The sequence below is a fragment of the Asparagus officinalis genome, chromosome 1, assembly GCF_001876935.1.
Source record: "Asparagus officinalis chromosome 1, Aspof.V1, whole genome shotgun sequence".
Lineage (NCBI taxonomy): Eukaryota > Viridiplantae > Streptophyta > Magnoliopsida > Asparagales > Asparagaceae > Asparagus > Asparagus officinalis.
The window spans coordinates 14,320,462-14,336,863 of NC_033794.1; the positions used below are offsets into that span (position 1 = coordinate 14,320,462).

A 16,402-nucleotide genomic window follows, 5' to 3' on the forward strand; every position below is an offset into this window, starting at 1 on the left:
TTCTTATGCGTGTGTTAGGGCTGTTTTTGTCTTTTGTTTGGGCTTCTTGACTGAGATTTCAAGTGGGTATATATACCCTATTGCTGCTCTCTTTCAAGTTTTAAAAGAAGTTTTTAAACAAGGGTTTTAAAAAGGGTTTAAGTTTGTTTTAAGCTTGTTTAAGGGTTTGGTTTATGAAGAAAGTTTTACAAGAGCTTGAGGAGATTATCTATTGAAGTTTGAGCTTCCAACTATCCTCCCTCCATCTCTTGTTATCAATTGAGAAGTTTTCTAAACTCAAACTCTAGCTTTACATTTATATACTTGTTTGATTATCATTGTTCTTAAGCTAGATTTTATATTTGAGTTTAGTTGATTTAATTTTATTTACTCATTGTTACACACACCCACTTGAGCTTATTGTATTTGCATACATAGTATATTAGGATTGTGAGAGATTGTAGAGTTGTGCTTAATTGAGTTCTCATCCATTGTAGAGAACAAATTTATATTTGTTACATTATGAGTGTTGTAAGGTTTTCGGTGAGCTAGAAAACCGAGTGTGTTGTGAAGTTTTTGGTGAACTAGAAAACCGAGTGTGAGGAGTGAACGTTGTTCGGTTGTAAACGTGATTCGGGTGAACGTAGAACACCCGGTTGATAGTGGATTTCTCCCCGGGAGTGGGGAGCGGAGACGTAGGACGGAAGGTCCGAACTCCGTGATCATATTGCTTGTTTGAGTTTGTCTTTGGCGTATTTATTTTTGCATTCATCTTATATCGCCAATTGTGCATTGCTCATTCATTTCATCCACTATCCTATTTAGATTATTTACCCTTGTGTTGTTTATATATCCTTGCATATATTTCTATCATTTAGGATATATCTCATTTTTCATGTTGCTTATCCTAGCTTATATTCTTGTTATATCTCATACTTGCTAGGATAACTTGTTAATTAATTTTAATTGGCATTTAATCGGATTAGATTAGCATAAGACTCTAATCACCCCCCCCCTCTAGGGTCTAACAGATAGATGCAGTTTAGATATGACCATTGGTTCACCTCAGGTGGAGGTGTTTGAGGCCATTGGAGGTGCTATCAGTCGCAGAGTTGATGATATTGGAGAAGGGTTGCAAACTCTTCTAGTGAATTGAGGTCTTTGGAGGCCATTTGGGTGAACTACGTTCGGCTTGATTCCTTGGGCAAGAGGATACATAGGCAGTCTTTATGATGCAGCCGGGTTGGATTATTTGATGGGGGTGAGATCAATTTTGTGAGTTGATACTGACATTTGGAGAGTGTTTGTATTCTTATTTGGGTTCTCCACTTGTTATGGATTGAGTCTGTTGTCGTGAATTATTTCACGGTGTACTGGACACAACAAGTGAGACATTTAGTTTGGTTGGTGTCGGCTCAGTTTTGTAAAAACTTCATCGAGGTGGAGAATTGTAGATGTGACATGAGGTGGGGGGCCATATGGACTCTTAGGCATGTGATGAAAACCACGTGAAAAGAACTCTTGTGAATACAAAAGAGCTCGTGGGGGCCACGTGAAAAGAAGCCACATGAAGAGATTTCGGTTTTTGTTTTGTTCAGTGGACAAAGAGGTCGGCCCACCCGCTTTCACCTTTGTGCTATATAATCATCTTTCAACAATTCCTAGGTTGGTGTGCAAGGTGGGAGTTCTTTGCAGGCGGCTACGAAGGAATAGGCAGGAGGCGGTGAAAAGGGCAGCAGCAAGGTGGATTCCCCTTTTTTTGGCGGCTTTGTTTCTTGGAGAAAACGCAGCAAAGAAAAGAGAAGAATAGGGATTTGTGTAGCTTTGGTGAGAGTATTTGTGAGAGAGAGAGATAATTGTGTGAGGGTTTAGATTGAGTGATTGTAAACCCTAGTTGTATCTCTCCCTCTAATAGTAGATCTCCCCCTCCTTGCCCCGTGGACGTAGGCAGTTTGCCGAACCACGTAAAATTGGTTGTTTGAGTTTGTGGCCATTGTAATAGTTTTTAGGATCCCTCGACGCGCAGTCCTAGAGCTGACTAGAGGAAGAGCAAATATCTCACTTTGATGGGATATTAGTCTTCAGATTCTTGTTCCCTTTGAGCAACAAGAATTCTTATCGATCTTTCTCTCTTATTGTGCACCAGAAACTCTGCCGAAATTTCCGCTGCGCACAACAGTTTATGTTAATACAAACTTCAAGCCAGTTTCTTTAAACCTGATTAAACACCAAACCTATTTAAAATTCAAACTCATAGTATTTGTTTTCTTTACCCCATGTTCCTTCCCCAACTTATTTTACATCAATTCTCTTTCTTGCAAATTCACGAAATCTCATAGGGATGTAAATCTATCAAATATTCAGAAATGCGACATGTCCCTTCGCCATTTGTCTCTTTGTCACTGGCCGAACTCTACATGCTGCTCCTAACTGATGTGTCATAAGGCGGGGGACCCACTGGGTGCAACCCATTATTTGACTTGATCTGTTGCCAAATGTGCTAGCAGCACTAGTTGCAATTGACTCTTTAAACTTACATTATAAACAATTCAATCTCTCGATCAATATCCAACTTGGAACTACCTTTTATAGGTATTGCACCGAGATTGTTACGATGACGCGAGAGGGCGTGGAAAGAATATTACATGATGATCACTGTTCGCGCCTTCACGTGAATAGGATAGAATTTTGCTAGCTCACATGAGGAGACGTTTGATCTTTTATCTTTTTGTGGTCGATGAGGCACTGAGCAGGGCTCAAATCGTGATGACCAGTGTGATTCAAGACCGAGTTTGTGATGACCGACCTCGAGCTAGGGATGAGCGAGCATGTTGTCTGAGGTGGTGCCTGGCCGATTCTGCTCATGCCCAAACTCTTGCCTAACATGTGAAGTCCTTCCACTGATTGGTCTTAAAAATCGGTTTTTATGGCATAAAATGTTAAAAACCCCCTTAAATGTTAGTTTGCATATAACTACCTGCGGAAGTGGTCCGGACATATTGACTCCCTAAAAAATAGTGTGTCAAAATTTTCGTGCTCGAAGTTTTGTTCTATGTTTTTAATGAAAAAAATTATGAACCCCCACCTTATAATTTTTTTGAGGGGAACTCCTACCTTCTCTTAAATTGAGCCAAAGTAAATTCTGATTTTTGAGCAGTGATGCTGATAGCAACGTTACTTCATTTACACTATTTTCATAGAAAGAAAAGTGTGAATTTCAGTCTCTTTCTATGTCCAGCTTTGGAATTCAGTTTGATGCAAACTTATTAAAAATATTACAATTTGTATACATGTGTTATGTCCATTTTCACATTTTGATATAAATTTTAAAGGAATGATGCATATTCGAGAGATTCGATAAAGATGATTTGATCATGTACAACAGGACACACTAAATGTGCTGTAAGATGAGGTGATATTGTTATTCTTATGGGGACAAAGAGGAGTAGAGGTTGACCTAAAAGGCAATTAAGAACGATAAGGTAATTGTTAACTTAGCGAAGGAGATGACCCGTAGTAGAATTGAACGGAAGTATACCTGAAAAGGTTTTATGAAGACCCTGTTTTGTTGTTGTTGTTGTTGTCGTCGCATGTTTGAATGCCTTGAGCTTGGTATTAGCATATGTTTGTTACTGACAATTTTACATCTATTTGAACTTCTTTCTTGTATATGAAAAGATTTTCCTACCTGAGCTCACCTCCATGTATTTTGATCCTGTCATGGTAAAGAACTGACTGGCTGCTGGAAGAGCCATCCACCAGTTCTTGAATAAGCAGTTTCGGATTCCGTCAATGGTAAGCCATCCACCACAATGTTGTCTTTGTTTGTAGGCAATCTGGCGATGGAAACTATGAGGTTGTCAATCTGGCTCAGAACCTGAAGTTTATTATGTAGAGAAGCACCTTTAGGCTTCCTTCTATAATAGATCTCAGTCTACCTCATTATTAACAACAAATTGACATTGGGGAACTTACTACTAACCTCTGCACTGAAAATCTACAGTACTCTGGTACCTATCTTATTGTCTGATCTATTCGCTTTGTTATATTGCAGTTTGTTGAAGCGGTTAATTGAAAAGTGAAAGCCAAATATTGAAAGTTTAACTGTGTATAACCTCTTCACTTTGACCAATTTCTAAATTATCGTCTTATTTTTTTTTTAATTTCTCAACTCCTGATTTCTTGAAAAGCCAAAAAGTATACCATCTCAATAAGTGGATGGGTCTTGGAATTTTGTACATTAATATTGTTGAGGACTCTTAGGAAACTTGACCAGTTTAATAAAGAGGGTAGGACAAGGAGTCCTCAAATCCTAAAGTCACTGCCTTTTTCACCATTCCAGAAAAGAGTGTGGTGGCTTCTGACTGTCTATGTGTCGCAAGTGCTGATCCGTTTGATAAAAGTGTGATGGCGAAATGATGAAGAGTCATAACCTATGTTACTTGGGTACTTCTAATATAGAGCCGTGCCCGTACCCGACACTTCTTGGACAATCCTTAAATATATGCATATATTTATTTGGACATGTACGCGATTATACTACGCATGTTTAATTTAAAACACTCGTCATACACTCCGTGCATATGTATTCACGCTTCACTTCCATATCTGTAACTTGTTGGATAAGGGTCGAGTTCGTTTCAACCGTGTCCCCATACCTGATCTTTTATAATTTGCCATGTCCTATACCTGCACCCCTACCTGCACCTGAACCCGTACTGGTGCAACTTGGGTTATAACTAATGGGCAAGCTGCATACTAACACCATTTGTCGAGTATATGCAGGCATTGCCTTTCTGGTTATCCATTATATTCAACCAAAAGCACGAGGGTGTTGAGTCAGCTGACATGAAGTCACTGAGAGTGTTGGGAGCAGGTGCTGGTATTTTGAGCTTTGCGACTATAGCATCTGCTGATGAAGCTGAACATGGTTTAGCATGTCCCACCTATCGTTGGCCTCACAAAGGAATTCTTAGTTCCCATGATCATGCCTCATGAGAATATATCATAACTATCAGAGCATGCATTTTCAGTAGAATATAATTTGTTCTTTTCCCCCTATGTGAGAATAACTAGAAAAATGTAACAGTTTTCTTGAGGTATAAAGTTCCAGAATCCATAATACTTAGTGCTACCATTTGCCTACCTGGAATTCACTCTACGCTACAATATGAAGCACAGTTTCTGCTATTAAGATATTTTTATCTTAAGATAATTTTCTTCATATTTTTTAACACCTAGAGGTAGAAGGGTACCGGTTTAGATATATTTTATCTATATGAAGTGACCTGCATTTGCTTGTCATTACATGTTCAAGACTTGTTGACATTCTAGTGCCCTATGATATGTACAGTATGACTATATTTACTGGATAGGAGTCATAGGATCATAGTTGAAGCTGCTTTTTGGATGAGGGATAGACCGAAATATACCTGGATTCAGTTGGTTAAGAAAATACAGGATGGTTACTTGCCCATAAGGCTAAATGTGGCAGATCCTTGTATCTGGCAGGAATTGAGATAAAGGGTCTTTCTAATGTCGCAATATTGTTTGGGGATGTCAAGTTTGAGGCAATTTTCCTGATACATATTTTCTCTTTTTTAATATATTGAACCTGCCAAAGATCAAGGTCACCATGTACAACAGCAAGTGCATGCTTTTGTCATTCATTGTCGCTGACATCTTATAGGGATCTTGTTGGTGTGACATACGCAGAGGAGGAGACGAAAGCTATGGCTGCTGAAATCGAGGTGGTTGATAGGCCAAATGATGAAGGTTAAATGTTCACTCATCCAGGCAAATTGAGTGATTGTTTTCCTCAGCCATATGCAAATGAACATGCGGCAAGGTTTGCTAATGGAGGTGCATATCCTCCAGATCTCAGCCTTATTACCAAGGTAATAAAACTATTTATAATTCATTCAAGATAATTGTCCCTCTATCATCATAGATGCACACAATATTTCAACTTTTTTTTATCCAAAAGTTTTTTACTCTAATTTCTTTCGTTTTTCAGGCACGATGCAATGGGCAGAACTGTGCATTTGCACTCTTAGTGGTTACCGTGATCCTCCTGCAGGTGTCTTGGTAATACTTTTTTGCCGAATTTGAATGTGTATATATGCATGACACCTATACAAAAACATATTCCCTCAATGGACAAAAAAATTTAAGCAGTATGTCATAAAACTGATCCTGCATTTCTTTAAAAGCAAAATGAATTAGTGCATCATATTATATATCCTTACTTCTAAATATCATTTGTTGGGAAGTCATGTTACCCATGTAATTTAGGCTTTTGTATTTCAGGTTTCAGACTCCTTAAGACCCTTCCTGTGCCTTCCTGTGGGTGTTTATGTCCCTCCTTGATTAGTTATCTTTGTTCATGAACTTCAGTTTGGCCATACTGTCATCTTGTTTAGTTTGGTATAAAGATGCATCAGCATTCTAACAAGGAAAAAATCATAACTGACTTATTGACATTGTGTCTTTCGACATACCTAAACCAGCTTTGCATGCTTGTGTTGTTTGGCTCATGTAGGCATATTGATCAGCACATATATGCATGATTCATGCATGTCCTTACGTGTGCATATGTTCATGTGTAGGGTAATACATATGCCCCTAGTGCAACTGCGTCGTTGCCAGAATATATTTGAGTTCAAATTCTTGTTAATCATGATCCGTGAAACTTCGAAGCCTGGAACAAGATCCAAGTGGTTTAGGGATGATTAAAAAAAAAGTTATTGGAATCAAGTGCTCTGAGACTATACGTTTTTCAGTTATAAATTGATTGGTTCCAAAAGAATCTAGACACCCACTAAAATCTAGTAAATATTTGTTATCATCAATTGTTAGAAATTTGAACTGAAATGTATAATCATAATAAAATATGTCTACTGAACATGCTAATATGCTGTAAAAAATTTGTCAATTTAACCACTTGTTTCATAGTTGAGTTGTTCTTTCTAAATTCTAGAAGCAACATTGCTGTCTGATCATACAGCTTCGTCGCTTCATTAATAAAGTCGTCATTCCTCTCAGTTGCTTTTATGCTAACTTTGGATGGTTGTTTTTGTCTGTGTTATATGAAAATTAGATTAGAGAGGGCCTGCACTATAATCCTTACTTCCCTGGTAGGGCCTTCGCCTTGCACAAAATGCTTATTGATGGCGTTGTCGAGTATGAAGTTGGCACTCCTGCTACCGAAGCACAAGTATCATCAGTCCTCTCTATTTATCATCTGTCATAGTCTGTCTTTGTCATGTGAATAAATAATCTTAATTACTTGCTAATTTTCTTGTTATACTAGATGGGGAAGGATGTTGTTTCGTTTTTATCATGGGCGGCAGAACCTGAGATGGGAGAGAGGAAACAGGTACAGAGACTGCTTGTTTATCATTTGACATGGTCTTCTTTATTGAGATAGAATTATAATGATGATATGCCTTCTGTATGCAGATGGGATTCAAGGGATCTTCGTTCTGTCGCTTACACTGCTACAAGCTGCTTGCTATCGGCATATCAGGTTGTCACTTTTGAAGTAACGCAAGATGATTGTTGATGCAGTTCACTGATCAGTTTCTTGAATTTACTTAAATGTATATGAGCATCAGAGGAAGGAAAAAATGAGTACTTCAGGGAGAATGATCGAATTTGAAGCCATTCTCTTAGGGAAAACACGGATTTTGCCAGCAATTTTTGATATGGTGAGCAGCATTCAAGACCAATATCAGGGAAATAAAATTCCATTTTGCTAATGACTGTAATAAGACGAACTTACTGTAGTTCCTCGTGCTTAATCTAAGTGCTGATATGTATCCTCACTGGAAATGAGTTGTCCAGTGAGTGCTATCCAAATTAAATGGTGCATTTTGTACTAGCCACTTCAGATGTATGTGTTCTTGGTAAACAGCCAGCAGTAGTATGTTTATCGATTCATTTTGTTCGTTATTGCCTGATTCAGGCAAGGTATAATAGTTCATGTATTTCACTTCTTAGTATTACTAGTATTATAATGTATGTTATTCCTTTTTCTTGGAACGAAAAGAACCTAATTATTATATGCATGTTCATAAATATCAAATCATGTGGTCTGTCATTGATTTAAATTATGACATAATTTGGCATGCTAGCTATATATTGATTCTAAAATCTTCTCATTCGGATCCTTGACCTTTTGCACTAATGAGCTAGATTTCACTCAGAATTATTATATTATTCAATTGCCCAGTTTCCTCCCAGTCTTTTACCTTTTTCCTTGTGTTAAATCAATGTATAATTTGTTATCACATTCAGCAGCAAACTGTTATTTGACATGGAAACAAGTTACAGCTCCTGAAATATGAAGCTATTGGTTACCAAGTTGATCACCGCCAATCGATTATGAAGACATATATCACAAAGAACAAGCTTTTAAAATGATCAGATACATACAAAAAATTGAATCAGCAAATTCTCTTTGTTTATTTTAACCAAAATTCATGATAGCATCAACAGATACCTTCCAAGTACAAAAGAGTTGGCACATCAAGTTTGTACATATACGGGTTTCTCCAATTGCCACCGACTGTCAAAAAAACAAGTCTAAGTCATAAATTTCATCGAATTTTCGTACTACTAAATTGGGTGGAATAATTTATCCCACCACCAGTATATACGCATAAAAGTTTTATAAAAGCAGTCATGAAGTATCAATCTTCTGCAATTCATAGTCTTTTCGCTGGGCACAATGATCAACTTGATGCGAGAATACTTGATCACGCCGCACAATAACCTGCCTACTACTATCAGCAGCTTGCTCGAAATAAATGCCACTGTGAAGGATCAAATGCTCATATCACCTTTGGCTCTCTTTTTGGGAGGAGATTGAGACCCATCAAAAGGGTCAAATTCTTGATCCGCATGAGATTCTATCTTGAGCAAATTCTGCTTGTCTCCCACTCGTTGAGAGCTTTCTCTTGATTCTAAAGATATGGACACATTCCTTGGCTCAGAATCATCTTTTTCAGAAGAAATCACATTTGAAGTCGCGGTGTGAACAGCGTTCAATGTTGAAGATGTCTTTGGTGTTTCTCCATCAGCTTTGCACTGCTGTTCTAGCATCTTTTGAAGATACCTCCCTTGTTCTTCAAGCTTCAACTGTAAATTCCTCTGTATCTGTCATGGATAAAGAAAATTGGATCAGATACCATGAATAAATGATAATGTAGATAATAGCATAGAGTAAATTTCACCCCCCAAAAAAAAGACTTTGCGGTGTTTCCCATGAAATCCCCTGAAATTTTGTTTTCCCCACTAAATTCCCAAAACTTTTCCCAGCCCAAAACTACAGTCTCAAATAACACCCCAAAACTTTTAACTTTTCCCAACACCCCCCCCCCAAAAAAAAGAAAAAAAAATTAAGCACAAGAGGAGAAGAACTCCGGAGGAAACAAGGAAAGAACAGAATTGGCCCAAGGATAAGGTCCTCCAATTGCAAGAGACACTTTGGGGTCTTGTGTGAAAAGTTGAAATTTTTGGGGGGTTGTTTGAGACAGCTTGCAGTTTCGGGTTTTGCAGGAAACTTTTGGGTGTTTAGTGGAAGAAACAAAGTTGATGGGGGTTTTGTGGGAAACACCCCACCAAAGATTTTGGGGTTTCTGTGAAATTTACCACAAAAGCATAAGTAAATACAGGAAGAAAAATGGATAGAATGACAAAACTCTGATGACCGAAGACATATGGTATGTGAAACTGAAGAGTCAACAATAGAATACATGTAGAAATTGAAAAGGATGCCTTAAGAGTGCATTTTAAATGTTGAGGGTATATAAGCAATTATGCATTTGCTAACTACGGTCCACATGGTGGACATTGAAAAGAATCTGACCAAAATAACAGCGCCGTGCTAGTGGATTTTGGATGTGTGAAAACTTAGGTAGTATCTAGGCCAAAGCATAGGTTAATAGATTTCAAACAAATTCTATCTGCGAAATTTGGTACTACCAGGAATAAGTTATTATTTCAATAAAAGGCATAGATTAGATGCCAGGAATGCCCACAGCTTGCTGCCACGTCAAAAGTGGATATAAAGGAGAAACAAAAAGGGATAGAATGTGGAAAAGATACGATGACTGAAGATATATGATATGTCAGATTGAAGGATCAACTGTAGAAAGTATGTACAATTCGAAAAGGATGCTTTAGAACGTATTTTAAACATTCGAGGGTATATATGCATTTTGCTAACTAATGGACAATGAGAAGAGTAAACAAAATCAGAAGCACGCGCTCGGGGATTTCGGATGAGAATGAAAATGAACTTAAGGCAGTTTACAGGCCAAAACATAAGTTGATGTAAAGAATCAAGTAAAATGATATAATGCAGGATGAGATGCATTATACATTCAAAACCGGAAAAGCAGAAAGGCTAAATATTACCAACAGCTCTCCAATAAGAGATTTATCTTTGGGAACTAAGATCTCCTGTATCCAATTTACTAAAGACAGAAATGATTATGTATTTAAAGCATGCATCAGAGTGAACTCTTCAAGCAATACCTCAAGTTGCTCATGAAGTTGCTTCTGCACTTCCATCTGCATACGCAATGCTTCAGAAAGCCCAAAATCCCTGGGAGCAAGAAAAGATCACAAAGTGATTTAATGGGACTATGTAAAATTAGTCATGTGGTATATCCTGTAGTTTGAAATAACCGGATAATGCTTTCCATGTTAATATTAATGATTGATATATTGATGGCAAAGCCCTGATATAAGCTCAAGAAAGGAAGCATTTACTAATTCAAGAAAAACGTAAGCAGAAGAAAATACAAGTAGCTTGTATAAAGCACTGGACCTTCCATGGAATAAATCACCACATTGAGATGCACAACTAATAAAGATACCAACAAAGGTAATATTTCCTTCTCAAATTTATTCATGATGTATACCATTCGCAAGCCCCAACTTTTAACCATGTTCAGACCGGAATTACCTGTACATAAGATTCCTGTCACCGTCATTGGTAACCTATTTCTCAAACATTACTAAAGAAGCACTCCCACTGCTTCTATGAAAAACATACTTCTCAATATTACAATCATAAATGATTATGAGTCATTGAACACAAGTATCAAATATATCATTCTAGGTCTTTCTTGATCATGGATGAGAACTTCATCCTCGCTTCTACTTGTACTGGTAAAAAGATATTTTACATATTTCTAATTGACGCTTACTTTAGAGTTTTCTCTCAATGTCACTATTCTAGAAATAATTCCTTCTCTAATTTCATTAATATATTATCATCAATAAATGACATACATCCTAGGCACTCAAAATGAGTGCAACTCTGAAACAGTAACTAATACAAAGAAGTATTACTTACTGTCAAATGTCAATGTTGTTTAATCAAGAGATGGATGAATAAAAGAAGATACCACATAAACCTAGTCATGTAACTGACTTGAAAGGTTAAGAATTCTTAAAAAAAATTCATCCTAACCCTACTTATCAATATGAATCTCAAATCTTAAACATTATGTGCAAACAGGGAAAGGTCTTACCACGGAGGCATAGTCTCACTTCATGTAAAGTTGATGAAAATAATTTTCTACACTTTATAGTGAAAATCACAACTAACAATACAAAAAAAGAGGGAGAAAGAAAGAAAAAAGAAAAAGAAAAATGCATAAAAATTCCAGAATTTACACACCTGACCAGATACATGATTTTCTTAATGAAATTCAACATTGAGTAATGTAAACTCACTTTTTTAGGCTTACAGATGGAATTCTCTCAGCAGAAGTAGTCTCATCCTCTGATTTATCTGTGCCAAAAAGATTAAAATACAATAAGTTCAACAGAGATTATAGAAATAAGCATTTAGTAATCAATGTATCAATATTTACAATGAATGAAATTTTAAAAATACACAAAGCATAGAGGACAAGGTGATGGGAACTTGGAACGTAATTTGTATCATTCTGAGAAATATGTTTTATGATAGGAGTGTAAGAAAACATGGACAGTTTAAGAAAACAAAAAGGTGCCGCCTAAGCTTACAAACAAACCTTGAGTAGATTCTGGTCTGTACCGAACTGTTCTGTATTTCTGCAATCCCCCACCATAAAAGGAAAAAAAAGAACTAACTAAAAATCACAAAATTAAAAACATGACAGGTTTCAGTCAAGAAAAAAAATTAGAACACAAACCTGCAGATGGCTTTTCACATGGTATATGGTTAAACCTTCAACTTTCATGAGCTTCAGCACACCTTTAGGAGTAGCTTCTGTGAAATAAATTAATAAAAAATCAAATAAAAGACAGTAACAACTTGATGATTAAAAAAATAAAAAATTGAAAATGGGTTCAAAGATCAGCGCCACCAACTTTCACTACCACCAAGTTGATTAACAGCTTCAACAAAAGAATCATGGAGTTCTGGAGTCCATCTCATGCGGCTCTTGGTTGCACCAGCAGTACAAGAAGATGAAGGATTACTGACAACAGTAAGCTGCCCGGAATTAGAAGGAATGGCTTGCTGTACTTGCTTATTCTGGACTGGAACTTTCTGGGAGTTGTCTGCTACACATAAAGCCTATACATCAAAAAAGAAGGCGCACGTGTCACAATATGAGTTGAAAAAACACATTACAAGTTACAACCACATTTAGGAACTCTATAACTCACTTGACAACATAACACAGGATGGATAACTTATATAAAACATCAATTTATATGGTTCGAGCTGAAATTACAAGGATTAAGAAATTATCTAACCATCAGACTTGGATTGATATCAGTCCATTACAATAAAGGATGAGGACAACTGATAGAAAATTAAAATGGAATGGCAGTCATATTCCTTCCTACAGTTTATTCCTATTCTCTTTATTCAATCTCTCTATTAAAATGGATTGATATCAATTTATATGGTTCTTGATTGCTGCTCCAAAAATGACCACCACTTCATAGTTCACAAATAGATGTTAGGAGCTAGCCATATAACTACAAATTAGAGTTAACAGTTTTTTCCTATTCTCTTTATTCAATCTCTTTAGGAACGAGAATAAGGGCAATGTAAAGCATGCAAAGGGTTTAAAATAGCTAGGAGTTAAAGATATCACAAATTGTCTTAAAGCAATGGCCATTCTGCTAAGTATTATGTGCCTAAACTGACTTTAACAAAAAGAATAGCTAGAAGGAAGGATTTCCTCATGACATCCATGAACCGACAAAAACAACAAAGAAAAAAAAACTCTGGTAAGTGCAAGTACCTTAGGCTGAAGTTCAGTGGTGTCTGTGATATTAAGAAGCGCTTGCAAATCATCATCAATTTCCGAGAACTCTGGCCATTCTTCATGACTAAGAGGGACATCTGAGGTCATATTGCAGATGCTTTGGATTTGAGCATCTCCAGAATGAATGTATTGACTAGAATCTGGGCACCAACTTTCGCTGTTTTCTTTAGGAAAACTTATTGAAGGTTGACGTGTCCCTAAACATGGAGAATGCATTGAAGGCAGAAGAACATCATCGGATGGGTGAGAAATAAATGAAGGATCAAACGAAGGCATCCCTTGAGGTGGAATAGAAGGGAAATGAAAATCTGGTGAATATCCTTGAGCTGATGAAAGCATAGGTCCGCAAACTGCATCATCGGAGAAAAGGGAAGCGTAAGGATGGGCCATATTATTGCTTCCCATCTCTCTTCCCATCAAAAACCTGTTGAAAACCCGAAAGCTCGGGAAGTGGTCGGATGAACAGGATAACTATGGTTGAAGCAAGTCAAGAAATTGCTGCGCAATTTGGTAGTTTCATATCTGCTGACAACAGTAATGACACCAATCAGACCTCGAGTTATGATAAATGTAACACACTATAATAAATTTTTTTAAATAAATCCACATTTGAATGAATCATTTTTCCACATTGAGTTATGCTGAATGCATTATCTGAAATTAAATTAGAGGTAGTCATGGTTTGCATGTACCAGGATACCTCTTCGAGCAAAATGATCATAAAAAATAAGCAAAAAAAAAAAAGATTCTCAATCAATAAACTAACACAAGCAACGTAATATGACCCAAACTTCACGAGTAAGCCTTTTTTTTACTTGAAATAATAGAAAGAAACATAATATGCAGGATTAATATGAGATGAGATCTATTTACAAGATTTCAACTGCCAGATGTCCATATCAATTATACAGAACAAAGTTTCACAAGTAATATAAACTCGTTACTCAAATCAAACGTGCCGAAAATAAAAGTTTGATTCTTTTTGCAGCTACTGCGTTAAAAATCCTGCCTTTGTATCAATAATAAAACAAACCCAATAAAAAATCAAATCAAATTTCAGAACGATAGTCCAAGCACTAACGAGGTACCTGATCACAAAATCTTGAAAGAATTTGAGAGGAGAAGAACAAGAAAGAAGTAAAAAAAATTAGATAAAAATCGTGGAGAGAAGGGGAAATTTTAGGGTTTTTTTTTTACCTGAATTCAAAACCCTAGAGAGCGGGTGAAGGAACTGGGAATTGGGGGACGAGAGGTAAATGCGGGGAGAGGTGGAAGAGGGTGGATGAAGGTGTGGGATTCGTAAGATCTTTTGCGAATCTTGTCATAGATTTACATATACGCCCCCTGTCTTACTTTTTATCTTTACTCATCCCCTTGATGGTGGGGCCATTTATTCATGGGTTTTTTTAGATATTAGTCCCTTACATCAATAATTGTTATGGTCCCTCAAATCTTGGAAATCGCATATAGCTAATAATTCTTTACATATATTACATAATTTTTCTCTAGTCCAATAAATTTTAAAGAGCAGTATGCACATATGTCAGGGTCTAATTGATTGATCTTTGCCTTTGAACCAGGCTCACAAATTGATTTAGCCCGTAGATGCTTAGGCGGGAGTGCAAACAAGATTTCCGCCCGATGTGTATCTGAAGCATCAGTCTGTATGACTAATGTATCTCCGGATTGATGATGATAAAGGATCTTTTGTTCCTTTATTTCCTTTTTGATGTTGACAAATTCTTGTAATTGCTCATCATTCAATACAATTCTAATTTTGTCCTAACGGGTCACTCCTTTATTATTTAGTTCTTTATATTTCCTCTATTCTTCAGTAAGTTTATTCTAAAGTGAAGAAATTTTTTCAGAGAGATTGGATATATACATTCTCCCATAATTTAGTAAGCCAAGAAAGCTTTGCAGATCTTTTAGAGTTTTTGTCCTTGAATTCTTTGATCTCTGTAATGATATGGTCTTGCAATTCAATGTGACTACTTTTTATTCTTTTTCCTAAAAATTTGATATCCTCTTGCATAAGAGTTATCTTTTTAGGAGATAGAATAATACCATGATTGAGCAATAGCCTAGCTACTGCTATCAAATGCTCTTTGTGTTCCTCTTTTGTTTTAGAGAACACAATGATATCATCTATATAGACAACAACAAATAACAAATGCTCAAAAATGTTATTCATCCATTTCTAAAATATTTTTGGAGCATTTTTGAGAATATAAATGGCATAACATTCCATTCATAATGCCCTCCATTAGGACGGCTAAATGTTGTTAGCCTTTTGCTTTCTTCATCCTTAATTTTAATCTTCCAGAATCTAGACTTTGCATCAAATTTACTAAACCATATGGCATCTCAGATTCTATGTAATAACAATTCACTATTAGGGATAAAGAAACCATCAAATTTGGTGGCTTCATTAACTTTTTTTATAGTTAATGATCATCCTAGCATTTCCTCTTTTTTGTTTGGCATGATTGCTTATCAAGAAAGCTAGAGAAGAATGATTTGATTCTAAGTTTTGTATTAAATTTAGTTTGAAGAGCTCAGATATTTGAGTTTCAAACTCTCTTCTATCTTCAAAGTTAGCTTCTATAAGATTAACCCTAATATTTTTTCTTTGTATTCTTCTTTTAATTGAATGGTACAATATCTAGGGCTTTTTTCAAAATATAACAAGGGGTTATCACTGTATAAAGGTGACAACATTGTATTAATTATTATTTTCAAAATCATTGGCAACTGGAATATTATAATTTAGTTGATTAATTTCTTTTGGGATTTCTATCTCACCACGCTATGCTGCAGGTGTTAAGGTGAAACCTTTTCCTATGATGAATAAAGATTCGTTCAGTATATCAGGAGAGGATATAGAATCTTCTGAAACTGATATACATGATCTCCAAGGAGAGAATGATGAGAATATAGAAAGACTAAAAATGGCCATTCCCAAACCTCATCGTCATGATGTTTATGTGAAAACAGGTATTTTTAATACTAAATTCCTCAATAAAAATTACTATATATTTGATAGAGTCGATGGAAATATCGTGTTACATTGGGAAGATAGCTTTAAGAGCATTGCACTCCTCAAGCAAAGAAAAATAAATAAATTAAAAAAATATAAA

At 36.2% G+C, this 16,402-nt stretch overlaps 1 protein-coding gene and 1 pseudogene across 2 annotated transcripts; one reads left to right on the plus strand and one right to left on the minus strand.

Annotated features, from left to right (window-relative positions):
* Positions 4,759-7,556, plus strand: LOC109830918 (annotated as a pseudogene).
* Positions 8,422-14,577, minus strand: LOC109851054 (protein PHOSPHATE STARVATION RESPONSE 1-like). Of its 2 annotated transcripts, none has more exons than XM_020421177.1 (8): positions 14,460-14,577; positions 13,239-13,784; positions 12,352-12,559; positions 12,174-12,250; positions 12,033-12,072; positions 11,731-11,788; positions 10,522-10,591; positions 8,422-9,138 (listed from the first exon to the last, which is right to left on the minus strand). In XM_020421177.1, the coding sequence occupies exons 2-8, from the start codon at positions 13,677-13,679 to the stop codon at positions 8,806-8,808; spliced, it is 1,227 nt and encodes a 408-aa protein (XP_020276766.1). In that variant the 5' UTR covers positions 13,680-13,784; positions 14,460-14,577; the 3' UTR covers positions 8,422-8,805. The 2 variants fall into 2 exon arrangements, with proteins under 2 accessions (XP_020276766.1, XP_020276762.1); XM_020421173.1 differs by having other exon boundaries at positions 13,239-13,787.